Source organism: Herpailurus yagouaroundi, unplaced genomic scaffold (assembly GCF_014898765.1).
Source record: "Herpailurus yagouaroundi ecotype Mexico unplaced genomic scaffold, PumYag 483, whole genome shotgun sequence".
Taxonomy (NCBI): Eukaryota; Metazoa; Chordata; class Mammalia; order Carnivora; family Felidae; genus Herpailurus; species Herpailurus yagouaroundi.
Genome location: NW_024412700.1, coordinates 5,158,105 through 5,172,525, shown reverse-complemented (window position 1 = coordinate 5,172,525; position 14,421 = coordinate 5,158,105). Strand labels below are relative to the sequence as shown.

Here is a 14,421-nt window from a genome sequence, read left to right as displayed (position 1 = left end):
CGGGAAGTGACGCGGCCGACGCGGTGCTGCGCAGACGGTGTGACGGCAGGGCTGGCCTCACAGCCGGGCTTGGGCTCAGCGGCTCCCAGCAGCTTGTCCCCTTATCCTTCAGAGCACCCGGCTCCTAGATTGTGTCTGTATTTCGCCGAGACTCCCGAACCTGTGAAGCGTCTTCTCCATTTCCTGACTAGAAGACTCAGCTGGCGTGCGTTCACCGAGCTGCTTGCTCGCAGGACAGGGCAGCGCTGTCCCCTTGGAGGTGAAGGGCACCCAGCAGCCCTCAGGCCCGCACCTGTCCGGCCGGGCCACGTTTGGGACCCTCACAGCACACCCTCTGAAGCCAGAGATACACGGTCCAGTTCTTGCCCCCTGTACCCCGCCCCTCCCTCTCGCCGTGACCCTGCTCTTTGTGAAAGGTTCTCAGGCAGGAGGGGTCCTCATTGCCACTATCGGCAGTGTCTGAACTTGGCTGTGTTGAGACGATTTCTCATAGGGCGGGGCTCCTGGGAGGCCCTCTGGAACCCTCCGCAAGCAGCTCAAAGCTCTGCTTCTGTATTCCAGAACTGTACGTGGGCTGCAACAATAGACTAGGTACAGCCTTCAGAAAAGGTGCCTGCTTCTGAACGACACATCGCCGTCTCCAGCTTGATGCGTCCATGAAGAGCCCCACAGTGAAACTGGGCTTTTTGAACTTGGTTTGGGGGTCACTGTAACCAAGTCTGAGTTTGTTTCACTTGCTGTGTGGCAGGCCAGTAAGTCAAGAGGCCAGGTGTTGGGGTCAGGAAAGTGACCCTGCCCGGGAAGCCAGCAGACCAAGGTGGCGGACCGTCATCCCGGAGAACCATCTTGCCTCGGCACAAATGCAGGCTTCCTTTGTGTCGAGAGAAAGGGCGGCAGGAGGGGCTGGAGTCCAAAGGTGGCCGATGACCGCAAACATCCGGGAGCCAGAAGGGGTCTGAGAGGGACCGTGAAACTCCTTTGTCCTTGGTCACTCGATCTTTGCAGATAGGAAGCCTGTCACCATGGTCCTGTAAGTCTTGGACACAGCGACGTTATTTCTATACGTACTTCCGTATCTGCTCAGGGGAACGTGGGGTTCCCGTCGGGCAGTTTGTACGAGTCTCGGCCGTCCGCCACGTTCCTTCAACAACTAGCACGCTCACGCGCAGGGCTGAGCGCGGGTTTCCAGACCCCGGGTCACGGCAGCCAAGGAAATGGAGCAACGTGGAGTCCAGACGCACCAGGTTTTCCCAGCGTGGTAGTGTCTGCAATGTGTTACGATGACACAGGTCACCAGCTTTTCTGGTGATTTGTATCTCAGTTTCCTGCCAGTGCCAGTTTTCAGTCTCTCAAGAATAAATCTGTGCAGGAACCCAAAACCATTGAGCACGTGGGGTTTTTGTATTATTTTTCACGCCTCAGGGGGACGTCTCCGCAGCTACGTGCCTTCGCAGCGTTTCCGCAACCTTTGGGTGCAGATGGCCTCCAAGCAAACCATGCAACGTCCGGGCTCGTCCACAACCCTAGATGTTTCTCATCTGTCTCGTCTCTACTGCAAAAAAGCCAACGTCGATACCTCGGTAGGACTGCTGGGATGACATCCGGTCCCGTAGACCCACCAAGTTTCCCAGGCCCCAGAGTTGTTGTTAAAAGAGATGAAGTAAAACGTCCTGGAGACATGAAACCGAAGCAGAGTCCCCGCGCTTTCCCTCCCCCACTGCCCAAGCCGCTTTCAAGGCCGGGAGCCCGGACCCGGGAGACGCCGCTGAAATTCAGGACCGGGGTGAACCACTCACCGCCCCCCAAATCCCTGGCTTCCTAGGCTCCGGCCAGGTTGTCTCTGTTTTCTCAGAAGAAAAGAAGTCGGGGTTGTGCACGACACCCGAAGCCATTCACTGGAGCAGAGATGTCGGGATCGAGCACACCGCCGTTCTCCGCGGCTTGCAGTTCCCAGCTGCTCCTCGCAGAGGACGGACAAGGTGGCCGCACGCCCGGGGACGGTGGGAGGAAGGAGGGACCCTCGTGGGCGTCCCTCCCCGAGCCTGCTCCCCGCCGGGGAGTGGCCTTGCCCCGCTCCCTGCGCCACCTCCTCCGCACCCGACCGAGGGCGCAGCTTTGAAAGTTCCTGAAAACACGCAAAGAGGGGTGTCACCATACACAGGAAGGTGGTTATTCCAGAACCAGAATTAAGAATCATTCACGTGTCAGGGGCGCCTGGGCGGCGCAGTCGGTTAAGCGTCCAACTCTTGATTTTGGCTGAGGTCATGATCTCCCAGTTCATGGGATCCAGCCCCACGTTGGGCTCTGTGCTGGCGGCATGGACCTGCCTGTGGTCCGCTCTCTCCCTCTCTCTCTCCGCCCCTCCCCCTCTCGTGCTTTCTCTCTCAAAGATAAATAAACTTTTTTTAAAAAGAGTAATTCAGGGGCGCCTGGGTGGCGCAGTCGGTTAAGCGTCCGACTTCAGCCAGGTCACGATCTCGCGGTCCGTGAGTTCGAGCCCCGCGTCAGGCTCTGGGCTGATGGCTCGGAGCCTGGAGACTGTTTCCGATTCTGTGTCTCCCTCTCTCTCTGCCCCTCCCCCGTTCATGCTCTGTCTCTCTCTGTCCCCAAAATAAATAAAAACGTTGAAAAAAAAAATTTTTTTTTTTAAATAAATAAAAATAAAAAGAGTAATTCAGGGGCACGTGGGTGGCTCAGTGGGTTAAGCATCTGACTTCAGCTCAGGTCACAATCTTGCGGTTTGGGAGTTCGAGCCCCACGTCGGGCTCTATGCTGACGGCTCGGAGCCTGGCGCCTGCTTCGAATTCTGTGTCTCCCTCTCTCTTTGCCCCTTCCCTGCTCATGCTCTCTCAACAATAAATAGATGTTAAAAAAATTAAAAAAAAAAAAAAAAGAATGATTCGTGTATCAAACAGACTAAGCTTTGACAATCACGTCTCTAATCCCCACTGATATGTCTGGCTGCAAAATCAGTCAGGTTGCTGTGCATGTTTAAGGCACTTGGCTGTGTCGTCAGGGGACCCCGCTTGCACAAATCTCTGTTCCTTCTGTAACTGTTTGCTTTTTCTCCCATTCTCCCTTTAAAACGAAATTCCTGTCATCCCAGGATTTAGCCGTTCCCAGATCACAGAATTTTATATACAGAACAGTTGCCTAATATCTCAATATTCATGTCGATACGTGTTTCCTATATGTGGCCAAGTATGTCTCCTACTTAAAGGGAAACCCATAGGGGCACCTGGGTGGCTCGGTCGGTTAGGCGTCCGATTTCGGCTCAGGTCATGATCTCGTGGCTTCGTGGATCGAGCCCCACGTCGGGCTCTGGGCTGACAGCACGGACCCTGCTTGGGTCTCTCTCCCTCTCTCTCTGCCCCTCCCCTACTTGTGCTGTCTCTTTCTCTCTCAAACTAAATAAACTTTTAAACACTTAAAGAATAATAATAAATAAAGGGAGGCCTTAACTATAATCTTGCAGAGGAACACTAATCCTGGGATTTGAATCTGTGTAAGAAAAACACGAAAATATCTAAATTCTACCGGGTGAAACCTAGAGTCAGGTGCCCACACTCCCTTCTCCTGGAGAAGGAAGTGATGGTAAGTGGCCTAAGCAGAGCCCAGGAGGGGACGTCACCTGCACGGGCACCCGGTGCCTCTGTTTCCTCGCACAGCCCCTTACAGACACAGGCCCGCGTGCACATCTAACGTTATGCCTTTGGGCTTGTTTGCAGACGACCACTCCAGGGTCCTGCTGAGATCGGAGAACAGCCACAGCAGGTCGGACTACATCAACGCCAGCCCCATCGTGAGTACCTCCCCACGTGCGCCCCCACCCCCGGTCACGAGCGGATACGGCCTCAGCCGGCCGGTCAGCTCGTCTCCTCCGAGTACTAGCCAACTAGGCACTTAGTCTCCACCGGATGACCGGTGAGCCAGCTGACTCATCACCAGCCGGCCTGGGCTGGGTCCTCGCCGGGAGAGAGCTGTCCTGGGTCCGCTGGCTAACTGACGAGAAGCGTGAATTTCAGGAAAACGTACAGTCGGTTGTGCCCCTCTCTCCCAGACCCACTTGTTCCCTGTTTATTCAGGGGGAATGGACAACGTTAGACCCACCGGCCCCTTGATAAAATGACGGAGGGCGCCGGGCAGGTGTGTGCGCCGGCTGGTCTCCGTGGGTGTTTCCAGGGCGGATCTACTCCTGAGGACGGGGAGCGAGCGCAGGGCTGTGCCTCCGCGGGCCGCGCTCTCTGCCTCTGAGACCGCAGAAGCCCCTGGGGGAGACCCCCGACAGGTGTGGGCCTCTCCCGTCACAGACGCTGTGGGAGCAGTGGCGGGGCGGGGGGGGGGGGGGGGGGGCGGGCGAGGACGGACTAATCGAGGCTCAGCCTGGCTTTTCAAAACGAAGTTGGAACGATTCCAAGGGGGAAGAAAGTAAAATGAGGGTCCGCGGAATGGATGTGTTAAAGCACGTGGTTGACGGTGGAGAGTGTGGGAGCCGGTGGGGATTTGTGGGGGAGGCTGGTTGTGGTCCCCCCTCAGCAGCCCCGCAAACTGTGCAGGGAAGCTTCAGGACGTCACAGCGCCATCAGATGTGCGTTCAGGCAGACGCAGCGCTCGTGGGACTCCGGCTCAGAGCGCGCCGGTGACGTGTGGATGGCTCCGTGAAACCCCGGGCCGTCCCTGGATTCGTCCTGACAACCCCTCCCAGCCCCCAGGAGCAGGCTCTACATGAGAACATGTGATCGCAAGCCGCGGCCGTGGACGGTGGACCGTTCTCATGGCTGCTGGTTCCATGTACCTCAGGAAGCCTGTTGTGGGAGTCCGGTACGCCCCGGTCAGACCCCGTCTGCGGCCCTCTCGGCCCACAGCGGGAGCAGTGCGTGACATGCTTGCCGCGAGGAAGTGGGTTAAGAGCCGGTCTGCTGCTCTGCCTACACCCCCTGAGCCCAGACCTCAGCTCCTGCAGTTATTTTTAGGAAGGAGCCTCGTTACTTCGGCACAGGTGGCCCTCAAGGGTCGGTTCCCTCCGCGTCCCGAAGGTTCTCATTCGGAGCCATTCGGTCTCTCTCAGTAAGTGCCCTGTGCCGTGCGCGGTGCTTTTGTGTCATTTCGGATTCTGAAATCAAGCCAGAGCCCCATCGGGGCCAGGAAGAGAAATAACACAGTTCTTTTCAGGTCTGAACGATGCGAGTCCAGAGTTGGGGCGTGCCCAGCTCCCCCCACTTCGACGGGTTCCAGCTTCCCGATGTGTGCGCACTTGAAGCCGAAGCGGGTTGCGGGAACCCGCTGCCCCCTGGACACCTGCAGCAGCGCTCCCGCGTTCCGGCCTCCCCGGGCCTACCGGGCAGGGGCCTGGTCCGAAGGCGACGCCCGAGAGAGAGGGATTTAAGGCCTCGTTTATGTTTCCCTTTTATCTCATGCCACAATTCTTTCTCTTTTTTTAACTCGGGCTCTAAGAAAGAAGCACGGAACCTCTTCTTCCTGAAGTAGCCGGAGGACGGTGACAATGCGCTTCCGAGCGGCGGCTGGACGCAAAGCTAACGGTCCCAGCCCCGGAAGACCCTGGCCGTGCGGAAGAGAAGTAGCAGAACTGCATCTGTCACGTCTGTACTTGGCCTCGTCAAATGCCAGGGAAGTCCTTGGCTCGTAAATAACGTGCAGTCTTCGCTTTCAGATCAGAGGTCAGGAAAGTAAACGGGAACCCCGTTTTCCCGCTCAGCACGGCGGAGGGACGCCCACCAGCCCCGCCTGAGAGCGCAGCGTGGCTGCGCCTGGGACGCGGACTGACTCGGGGCAGTAACGCCCATTTGCTCGAAACTGCACGCAAACTTCTTTACGGGAACGGGTCTGCAATTACCCATACTTGAAGCTAAACTTGCTTTCATTCCACTCTTTATCGAGGGAGAAAAAACCTGTTCAAGTTTTAATTCAGAATGCACGGAACGAATACAGGTACGCACGGACGCCTCGGGAAAGGAGGGCTGGTCTGATGTCCTGAATGTCGTAAGAAAGCGGCCAAATGTGGGAGCCAGCTGTCTGGTTCTCAGAAAATACCCATGAGCAAACATCCATGTGTGTCTGTTGTAGCCTATAATTTACTTAAATCTCAACTCAGACAAATAAAATATGAAAGTAACTTCAGCTCCTAAGTCAGCCTCCCTCACATCGATTTCCGAAGCTACCGTTTCTCGGTAAATTCTCCCATGAACACTTAGTGTCGGGAAAAGTGGCTCAAAAACTCAGGTTTGATATCTGCTTGTTTCTAAGAAAACGTTCTGTGAAGTTTGCTCGAAGCATCAGAACGATGGGGCAGGTGGGTAGGCATTCAGAAAGAAAACACGCGTGCGTACTCTCCGAGATCTCAGAGTAGAGGCGCGGCCCCGCACCCCTCCCGGGTCGTGGGGTCAGGGTGAAGGCAAGGCCCCGTGGGCGCAGGAGCAGGGCTGGCGCCCCCCCCCCCCCAAAGACACATCGGCGTGCAGACGGCCGGTTTCTTCCGCGGTGCTCTTGGAGGCTTCAGGACGTGGGCCCCTGGTCTTGACAGGCTGAATGCTTGGGTTTAACAATCTGTTCTGCTGGCACTACTGGAGGAATTATTGCTGAGTTTTTAATGCACGTTAGAGTTTTGAAAACGACTCACACCTAGTTAAAAACTGCCATCCCGCGGCTTCTGGCAAGTGGCGAGGTGTGTTTTCTGGTACGTCGTACCTGTGCATATAGAAATTCATAGCGATACACCCTTCCGGCTCCCCGCCTCCTTTGGTGTCTTCGTAAGAATCAGCCAGCCACGTGGATAAGGGATTCAGCACAAACAAACGGTTTTCCTCTCTCTGGGGAAAAAAACAGACAGGAAAAGCAAAATCGTGCTGTTGATTATACTCGGGACCTGGCACCCTGTGGCCCTCACTTAACATGCAGTCACTCGGCGTTAAGTCACGTTTGATTGGACGCTTCTGTCAGGCGGTCCACGAAGGAGAAGGCCACCCGGGGGCGTGGGGCATACACGCACAGGCTCTCGCTGATAGTCTCAGGTGGCCGCCAGGATACCCACACAGGCACGCACGTGGAATCCTGGAAGGAACGGGCACGTGGAGGCCCTGGTGCAGCACATCTGGTCCCAGACGCCGGGACGGAGGCCAAGAGACGGGAGCTGACTCTCCAAGGTCCCGGAGCTCGTGTTGGTGAACATCACAGATGTACAAGGAAACAGTACACGACAAAGGAAAGGAGGATAACGAGAGAGGATGGGGAGGAGACACAGCACAGACAGTAGGAAGCAGCAGGCGCCACGTTCACTCGCGCGCTGGGAATGGTAGCGGAAGACACGCGTCTGCATCCACGTCCACGTGTTGGGGTCGCGGCCCGAGTTCCTGATGGAAAAGGCAACGTTAGTAGAAACTTACTTGATTGCCTCTGCTCACACTTAACCTGCCTTGGAAATCTTAAATATAAAGCTTCTGTTCACTTGGTGAAATATTTGCTTTGCGTTCCTCGGTTAAAGACCGCCCACGACCATCAGGCTTTCTGTCTCCTGGTATTTGCCACGCGCACAACATGCGCGACGTGCTTCTGCCCAGAAACATTTTCCGTTCAACAGAATGTGCACGGGATGAAGTCACCGTAATTGTCTTTGAGTCATTGTTGCGCTGATGACACATGTCGCCGCTCTGGGATCATTATGCTATTTACTGCCTCCCGAGTGGCAGCCACGTGACCGCCTCCGCGGCCCGAGCCGCGTCGTCCCTCGTCCGGGCGCCTGAGCGGCGGGGTGGACCACGGAGCCCTGCCGCGGTAGGATGCCTCATTTACGCTGCTGAAGCCCTGCTCAGGTTTTTACTCCTCGTCACAAATCTCTCAGTTTGAAAGCAGCTAAGCCGCTAGTTTGAACATAGTAACGATTTTTAAACGAGACGCTCTGTAAATTGCTGTGGGCAAAAAACCACGTTTGAAAAGGAGGTGGGTTTTACTTTTCTTGCAGAATCATTTGCTGGGAAGGGATGGGGTTTTTGTAAATAGCTGTCACCCCCACAAGTGCATATTTTGAAAAAATCAAAACTCCTTATTTCTGCTAAGCTTTTCTACTGAAACGTTTTCATTGGGGCTTGCGGAGAGAGAAACGTAATTTACCTGTATTGTGTGTGTCGTGGCGAATTTGAAAACGAGGTCCGGCTGTGACTGGGAATCACTCAACTGGAAGCAGAGAAAGACTTCCTGCTCCCCAGCCCCAGCCAGCGTCCCACTGTTGTCACATGGGAATGACCCACGCCCCCCCCCCTTCCACGCGCGCGTAATTATTGGGTGCGCGTGAGCGCTCTCGTGCCGACGGCCGTCATCCCTGAAGGGCTGGAGGCGCGGATTCCCCGGACCGCGCCTCCCACGGGCTGCTCTCTGAGCCCGGCACAGGGCCGTGTCTCAAGGTGGCTCTGGCCTTCACACTGACGTCCTCGCGTGTTGCCACAGATGACGTGTGGTTGAAACTTCCTCCTTTCTCGCTGTATTGGGAAACGTATCCTTAATAAGTGTCTTCGACTGCAGAGAATTTCAAATCCGTGATCAAACCCTGGCATCACAAGAGTAAACTCTAGTGCCTGATGGGAAAGAATCAGGCACTGAGCGCGTCTGGAGGTGAACTGCCACCACGAGGCCCGTCCGGGCCTCGGCGGGGAGGGGGGGCTCCCAGGTTCCTTCTGGAGCGCATGGCGGGCAGGGCCGTCCTTGGGGACACGACGCTGATGCCCCCGCGCTCTGGGGCCGGGCGCGACCCCAAGGGGAAAGGGCCGTCCGCACGACAGCCCTCCGCCAAGCTTCGTTCCTCGACCCTTTGCCCCTTCTTTTCTTCGGCTCAGTCTTTGAATTAAATGTTGTAATTAAGGTACTTTGAGCCAGACTCCCTCTGTTGAGGCCAGCAGGCTGCTCTCGGACGAGTCCGCCGGCCAGAAGACCCACGACCGCATTCTGCTGTTTGTTTGTTTTCAGCCCCTTGCCTGGCACAGTAGGAATAGAATCGGAAATGAGCGGCTGGAAGGCTGGGCCGCGTGTCCCGGGGCGGGTCTGCACGCGGTGCTCGCAGACCCCCCGGACGACTCGGTGTGCCGGAGCCCTTTCGGGGCCACAAAAATGAGCTCCCCACCAGAGGAGCCGACTCTTCCTGGGGGGCAAGGTGCGCCTGTTCGTCAGTTCTTGCCCGCCCCCGGGGGGGGGGGGGGTTGGTTCGCGGGCTCCCCGCCCACCCAGAGCCTGGGCCTCCCCACTCCCAGCCCCACACCTGTGGCTCTCACAGAGGGCATGCTGTGAGCCCTGCACGTGGCCTACGGTGGGTGTGCAGGCTGCTCCCGCTGGCAGGTGGCCGGGGTGGAGGCCGCTCAGGCGACGCGTGGCTGAGCTGCTCTGCCACGGTGGCATCCGTGGAGACGCTGCGGTGGTGACACCCCACGCTGTGCGCCGACCGCTGGCCTCTGGCCTCTCTGATCCGCCGTCCTCGTTCGGGCTCGTGCCGCTCTCCCGTTACCTGCGTATCAGGCGTACGCAAGGCATCCCCGCGCCATCCCCAGGCTCCGAGCACAGGCCGCGAGGGCTCCCCCTAAACTCCAAGCGCCGGGGCGTCCCGGGGGACCCGAGGAAGACCAGCCTGCTTCTCTCGCCTCCGCACACGCCGTGTGTCGATGCGGCACTGGGCGCGGGACGGGCCGCCTTCACCTCCTCCGTAGCCGGTGCCTTACTTCCTGGGTTTTTGCTAGCTTGGTAGCTAACCTTTGTTACTGTAATCCTATCTCTGCAGATGGACCATGACCCCAGGAACCCTGCCTACATCGCCACCCAGGGACCCCTGCCCGCCACCGTGGCCGACTTCTGGCAGGTGAGTCTCGTTTAATTAAGACTTCCTTCTGAAAACCAGATCTTACGTGTCGACGGTGCGCAATGCCCTGGATCCCACGAAGCACATTTAAACGTGTTTAGAGGCATTCATCAAGTGTTACCTGCTTTCAGAATTTAAATGAGTCTTTTAATATTTTATTATTAGTCTTCTTTTTTCAAAACTTGAGGATACAAAATTCCCTTTGAGGGACTGAACGCTTTAAAGACTCTTACTTTAACCCCCGTACAGTTGTATCTTATGAAACATGAAGAAATGGAATTAGTAAGCATTTAAATTGTTACAAAGTGTTCAATGTGTCGTCTTCTGTTGTTCTCCTCTGATGAGGGTAGAAAATGGTGTTCAAATCATAGTTTCTCTCCCTCTAATGCATTCGAAAGGCCAGGCTGGTCTGTGTCCTTCCGCACGATCCTGACACCCAGCCAGGCCCAGGCGCTGAGAACCGCTGAGAGCCGGAGCCAGCGAGAGCAGGACCCGAGAGCAGGCGTCCTCCCCGGGCACCGGCCGGGCCGCAGGGCTCCCATCCAGCGGAGGACGCGGTCAGGAGGGCGGTTCCACCAGCGCTGTGACACGTACGTGGACGCAGCGGCTCGCAGGCCCAGGGCGGCAAGCCCGTCCCCCCCACAGCAGCATGGCGACGCATGCAGACTGGGCTGTTTCGGATCCCGGTGGTGACAGCAGCTCCTGAGGGCAAACGCGTCACCGGGCTAAGGGTCACTCAGCTGACCCGTGCCGCACGTGTCCTCTGCTCCTCGGAGGCTCCTGCCCCGACTTGCCCGTCAGCCCTCTCCGGCCTCTCCACCCGAAGGAGGGACCCGTCTCGGCAGCGGCTTTCTGCAAAGTCGGGACGGGTCCAGGGCCCGCAGGGGGCCGGCCGGCGCCCCCTGCCCTGTGAGCGTGTCGCTGCACGGGTACCACGGCCTCCCCGCCCCAGCAAGCGGAAACCCAGATTGGAGCACGTCTGCACGGCCCCTCCCTGGCAACCTTCACGCTACTGGAAAAAATAAAACACACCGGACCTCAGAGTCGTGGCGCCCAAACTTGTAACCACGGCACAGAGCCCTCGAACTGCAGCGTTGGGAGGGGGCCGAGGAACCGGTCCCACCACCCACGAGATGCTGGATTTCTCCATGTCGCCCCGACAGCGGTCACGCAGCCTGAGTGGGGTGCCTCCCTGCACGGGGAGCTCGGTGCCCGCGGGCCGCCCGGTCCCGGCACAAGCACTCAGGCAGGAACTTGGCGCCGGGGCCACGGGGGCCGCGTGAGCCCGTGGGTCCCGGCTCTGCTCTTCCAGCGTGGCTGACGCTCCAAGGAGAACCCGCCCGGTGCTGTTCCGCTGCGTGGGGTCCCCGGCTTCTTCCGCTCCGGAGAAAAGGACCTGGAAGGTTCCGAGGCTGCCGACGGAATTCCTGTGTCTCTGCAGAAGCTCCACGTTGCCCTAACCGTTCTCCGAAACGTGCATCTTTCCCCAGACACAGGCTGTTGCCTTTCTCCCAGCCGTTACCTCGCACGTGTGACACGGCTCTTGTGAACAGAATCTCCCCCGAGTGCTCGTGGCACTTCACGGCGGGAGTCATTGCTCAAGGCCACCGGCCACCTCCCACGGACCAGGCCGGGTGCTACCAGCCGCGTGCTTGGGCACATAATCTTTGTGGTCCGCAGGACTCAGAGGCTCGTACTTCGCCCGCGGCCACGTGGCGTGGGAGTGGCGCTTCCCACGGAAGGCTGTGGTCGTCGGGGTGATTCGTTCCATGAGTATCTGCAGCCCCTAAGTTCTCAAGAGCATGTGGGGGCCCAACACCCAAGAGATACGTTCGTGAGATGGAAGAAAACTTCTCTAAGTGAAGTAACGCCAGGAAACTAAGCATGAGACCACCCAAGACACACGGCAGCTGCCACGATCGCTCTGTCCGAGGAAACCCCAGCGTCCCTCAAAGTGGTACCAGGTCTCCCAGGACAGGCAGGCTTTGTGGCCGACGGGCTCGCCCCTCCGGGGACTGTTGGCCACAACCGCACGTGGAAGCCGCTGACAAATCCTGTCCTGAAGAAGCCGGTTTCGCTCTGTCCCATCCGAATGCCCTTGACCGCGACGCCGTGGTCTTGAGGAAGCAGCAGAGGGAAGGGTGTCGGCACAACTTTTCCGTGGCTGCTCTGGCCGCTGTAACAAGGTGGCACGGAAGCTCCCGAGGCCAGAGGTCCGAATCTGGGCTTGCGCCTCCGCAGCTGGCTTCCGGTCGCGGCACTGCTCGTGGACGCACCGCTCCCGCCGTGGAGGCTCGCGGGCATACCGCTCGGTGTGGACGGCTTGTGGACGCACTGCTCCCGCCTCTGCCTGCATCTGCACGGTGACTGCCCACGGGGTGTCTGTTCTGTGAGCAAACTTCCCTCCTAGAAGGTCACGGTCGTTAGACTCAGGGTCCATTCTGACCAGTGTGGCCTCCTCTGCAGAGGCCCGGTTTCCAGAGAAGGTCACGTTCACACAGGCTGCAGGCGTGCATGGCCTTTGGGGGACACTGTTCCACCCGCGAGACAGCGGCTAAGAAAAGAGCATTAATCGAGCACCTGGTACCGAGCTGCTGTGACAGACCCGCGGCCACCGAGGGAATCCAGAGAGAGGCCGCCGGGCGGGTGGGGCAGAGGAGGAGGGTGGGCGGGAAGGGCAGTGAGGGCAGGTCGTCATCGGGGGACGAGGGCCACTTCCAGCACGTCCAGAAACGTGGAGGCTTCTGGTGCGTCTACATTAACGTCTGGGAAGGAGCCAACACCTGGAGGGGGCACAGCCTTTGACGGCCCGCAGGCACCCAGCTGCTCTGGTGTCTGTGATCCGTGCCGGGAGGGACGTGGGGTCAGGAGGGCAGGGAAGGAGAAGGCGATGAAGGCCCGTCGTCCACAGGTCCGGCCCCTGAGGTGGGAACGCGTATCCTCACCCGGGAGGACGTCCCCCTACGTGTAACGGGGCCTACACGGCTGCTCTGAGAGAAAGACACACACACACGCACACACACACACACACGTGCAAAGGGAACGTTTAAGTCCAAGTTAACATAAGGAAAGGAGCGGGAAGAGAGAATAACACTAGTTGAGCACTTACTGTTTGCTAGACCCTGGGCAGGTGCTTCAGATGTGACTTCAGTCAACGCCCTTATCGACCAAGGACGAACTTGAGCCCCTAGGGTCCCCCTCATGTGAGGTCAGAGGGGGTCAGGTCCAGGGAGGGTGGGCAGCAGGGCAGCGTGAGGGCGGTTGGAGTTCGCTGGGGACAGTTTGGGTTTGGGAAGATGGCCCGTTCTGGGGCCGGTGATGTGACGGTCGCACAGGAATGTGAGTGTGCCTGACGCCCCTTAACCGTGCACCTAAAATGTCTATGAAGGTACGTCGTGTGTTGTGTGTATTTGACCACAGAGAAAGTCGTGACCCCCATCCTACCAGAAGGCTGATGTCCGGGGAGGGGGTCTGCACGACCTCCCCAAATGCACACGGCCGGCCGGAGGCCGGGCACGTGTTAACCCAGAGCTGTGAGATTCAGACGCTTCTGACGACCCGCACTCCTTACAAAGAAGAAGGTGCAGGGGCGGGGAGGGCGTTACTCATCGCGGGTCCATAAATAGAAAAGAACGGAAGGCAGTCCGACCGTGGAGACTCCGCGTTCACAGAGTAAACGCCCTGCTTGGAGCCGTTGTGTCGCTCTTCCCCAGGCCTAGTCCGCGAAGCTGGTGTTCCTCACACACGTGTAGGTGTGTCCCAGAGCTTGCCGGGCCTGGGGTTTCCCTGCAGGGAAGTCAGCTCTGCACCTGCCGGGGCGGCGACCACCACGCCAGCCGTCTCCGAAGGAGCATCAGGGCAGCTTTCTCGGAGAAGGGACATCTCTGAGACGTGAGCTGGGGAGTCGTGGGCCTGGCCGGGCAGCAGGAGGAAGGGTGCCCCCGGGGAATTTGGCCAGTCCTTGTCATCCTGGCCACGGGCGGCCGCTCTCCCTCCGAAGCAGCGTCCCCACTCCGGCTGGCCCCGACGCGGCCCGTCACCGCCACCCTGTCCTCTGGGGAGGAGGCGGCCGCCTGCCATCTCTCGTCTCGTATCTTCGGGGGACGCCGGCAGAGCCGCGTGCTGTCCGCGAGGCAGCTTCCACGTGTGCCCACCCACCCCACCCCCCCCGGTGTGGGGTGCCTGGGAGGCGTGGTGGTCGTACGCCAGGAGTTCAGGCACGTGAGGACCGTTTCCCGGTGCGAACGTACTCCAGCATGCGCAAAGCCCCCGGGCGCGGTCGCGGCGGCGCCCCCGCCCCAGGAGTCGGGACGGTCCCCGTGGTAGGCGGACCTGCTCTCGCTCCCCGTTCACCACGGGGCGGCCCCGCCGAGAGGACACTCGTGAGTTTCCAGCCGTGCCCGCCCTGCCTGACAAGTGAGCCCCTTCAGAGGGAAGCCGAGGCCGGCGGGACCCGCTCGGGGCAGCGGGAGTCCAGCGGGTGCCCGGTGAGCGTCAACACGCTCGCCGTTACCGTTTCAGCAAGAAAACCAGCCTGCGGTCCCGTGGGGTCGTCCGCTCTCTGGAGA

The 14,421-nt window shown here is 58.9% G+C and overlaps 1 protein-coding gene across 1 annotated transcript in view; it reads left to right on the top strand.

Annotated features, from left to right (window-relative positions):
- PTPRN2 (protein tyrosine phosphatase receptor type N2) overlaps nucleotides 1-14,421 on the top strand; it is a 748,038-nt gene that overhangs the window by 700,487 nt on the left and 33,130 nt on the right. Inside the window, exons 16-17 of the mRNA XM_040464596.1 lie at nucleotides 3,729-3,802; nucleotides 9,776-9,853. Coding sequence (XP_040320530.1) covers nucleotides 3,729-3,802; nucleotides 9,776-9,853 — 152 coding nt within the window. The remainder of the gene's footprint in view (nucleotides 1-3,728; nucleotides 3,803-9,775; nucleotides 9,854-14,421) is intronic.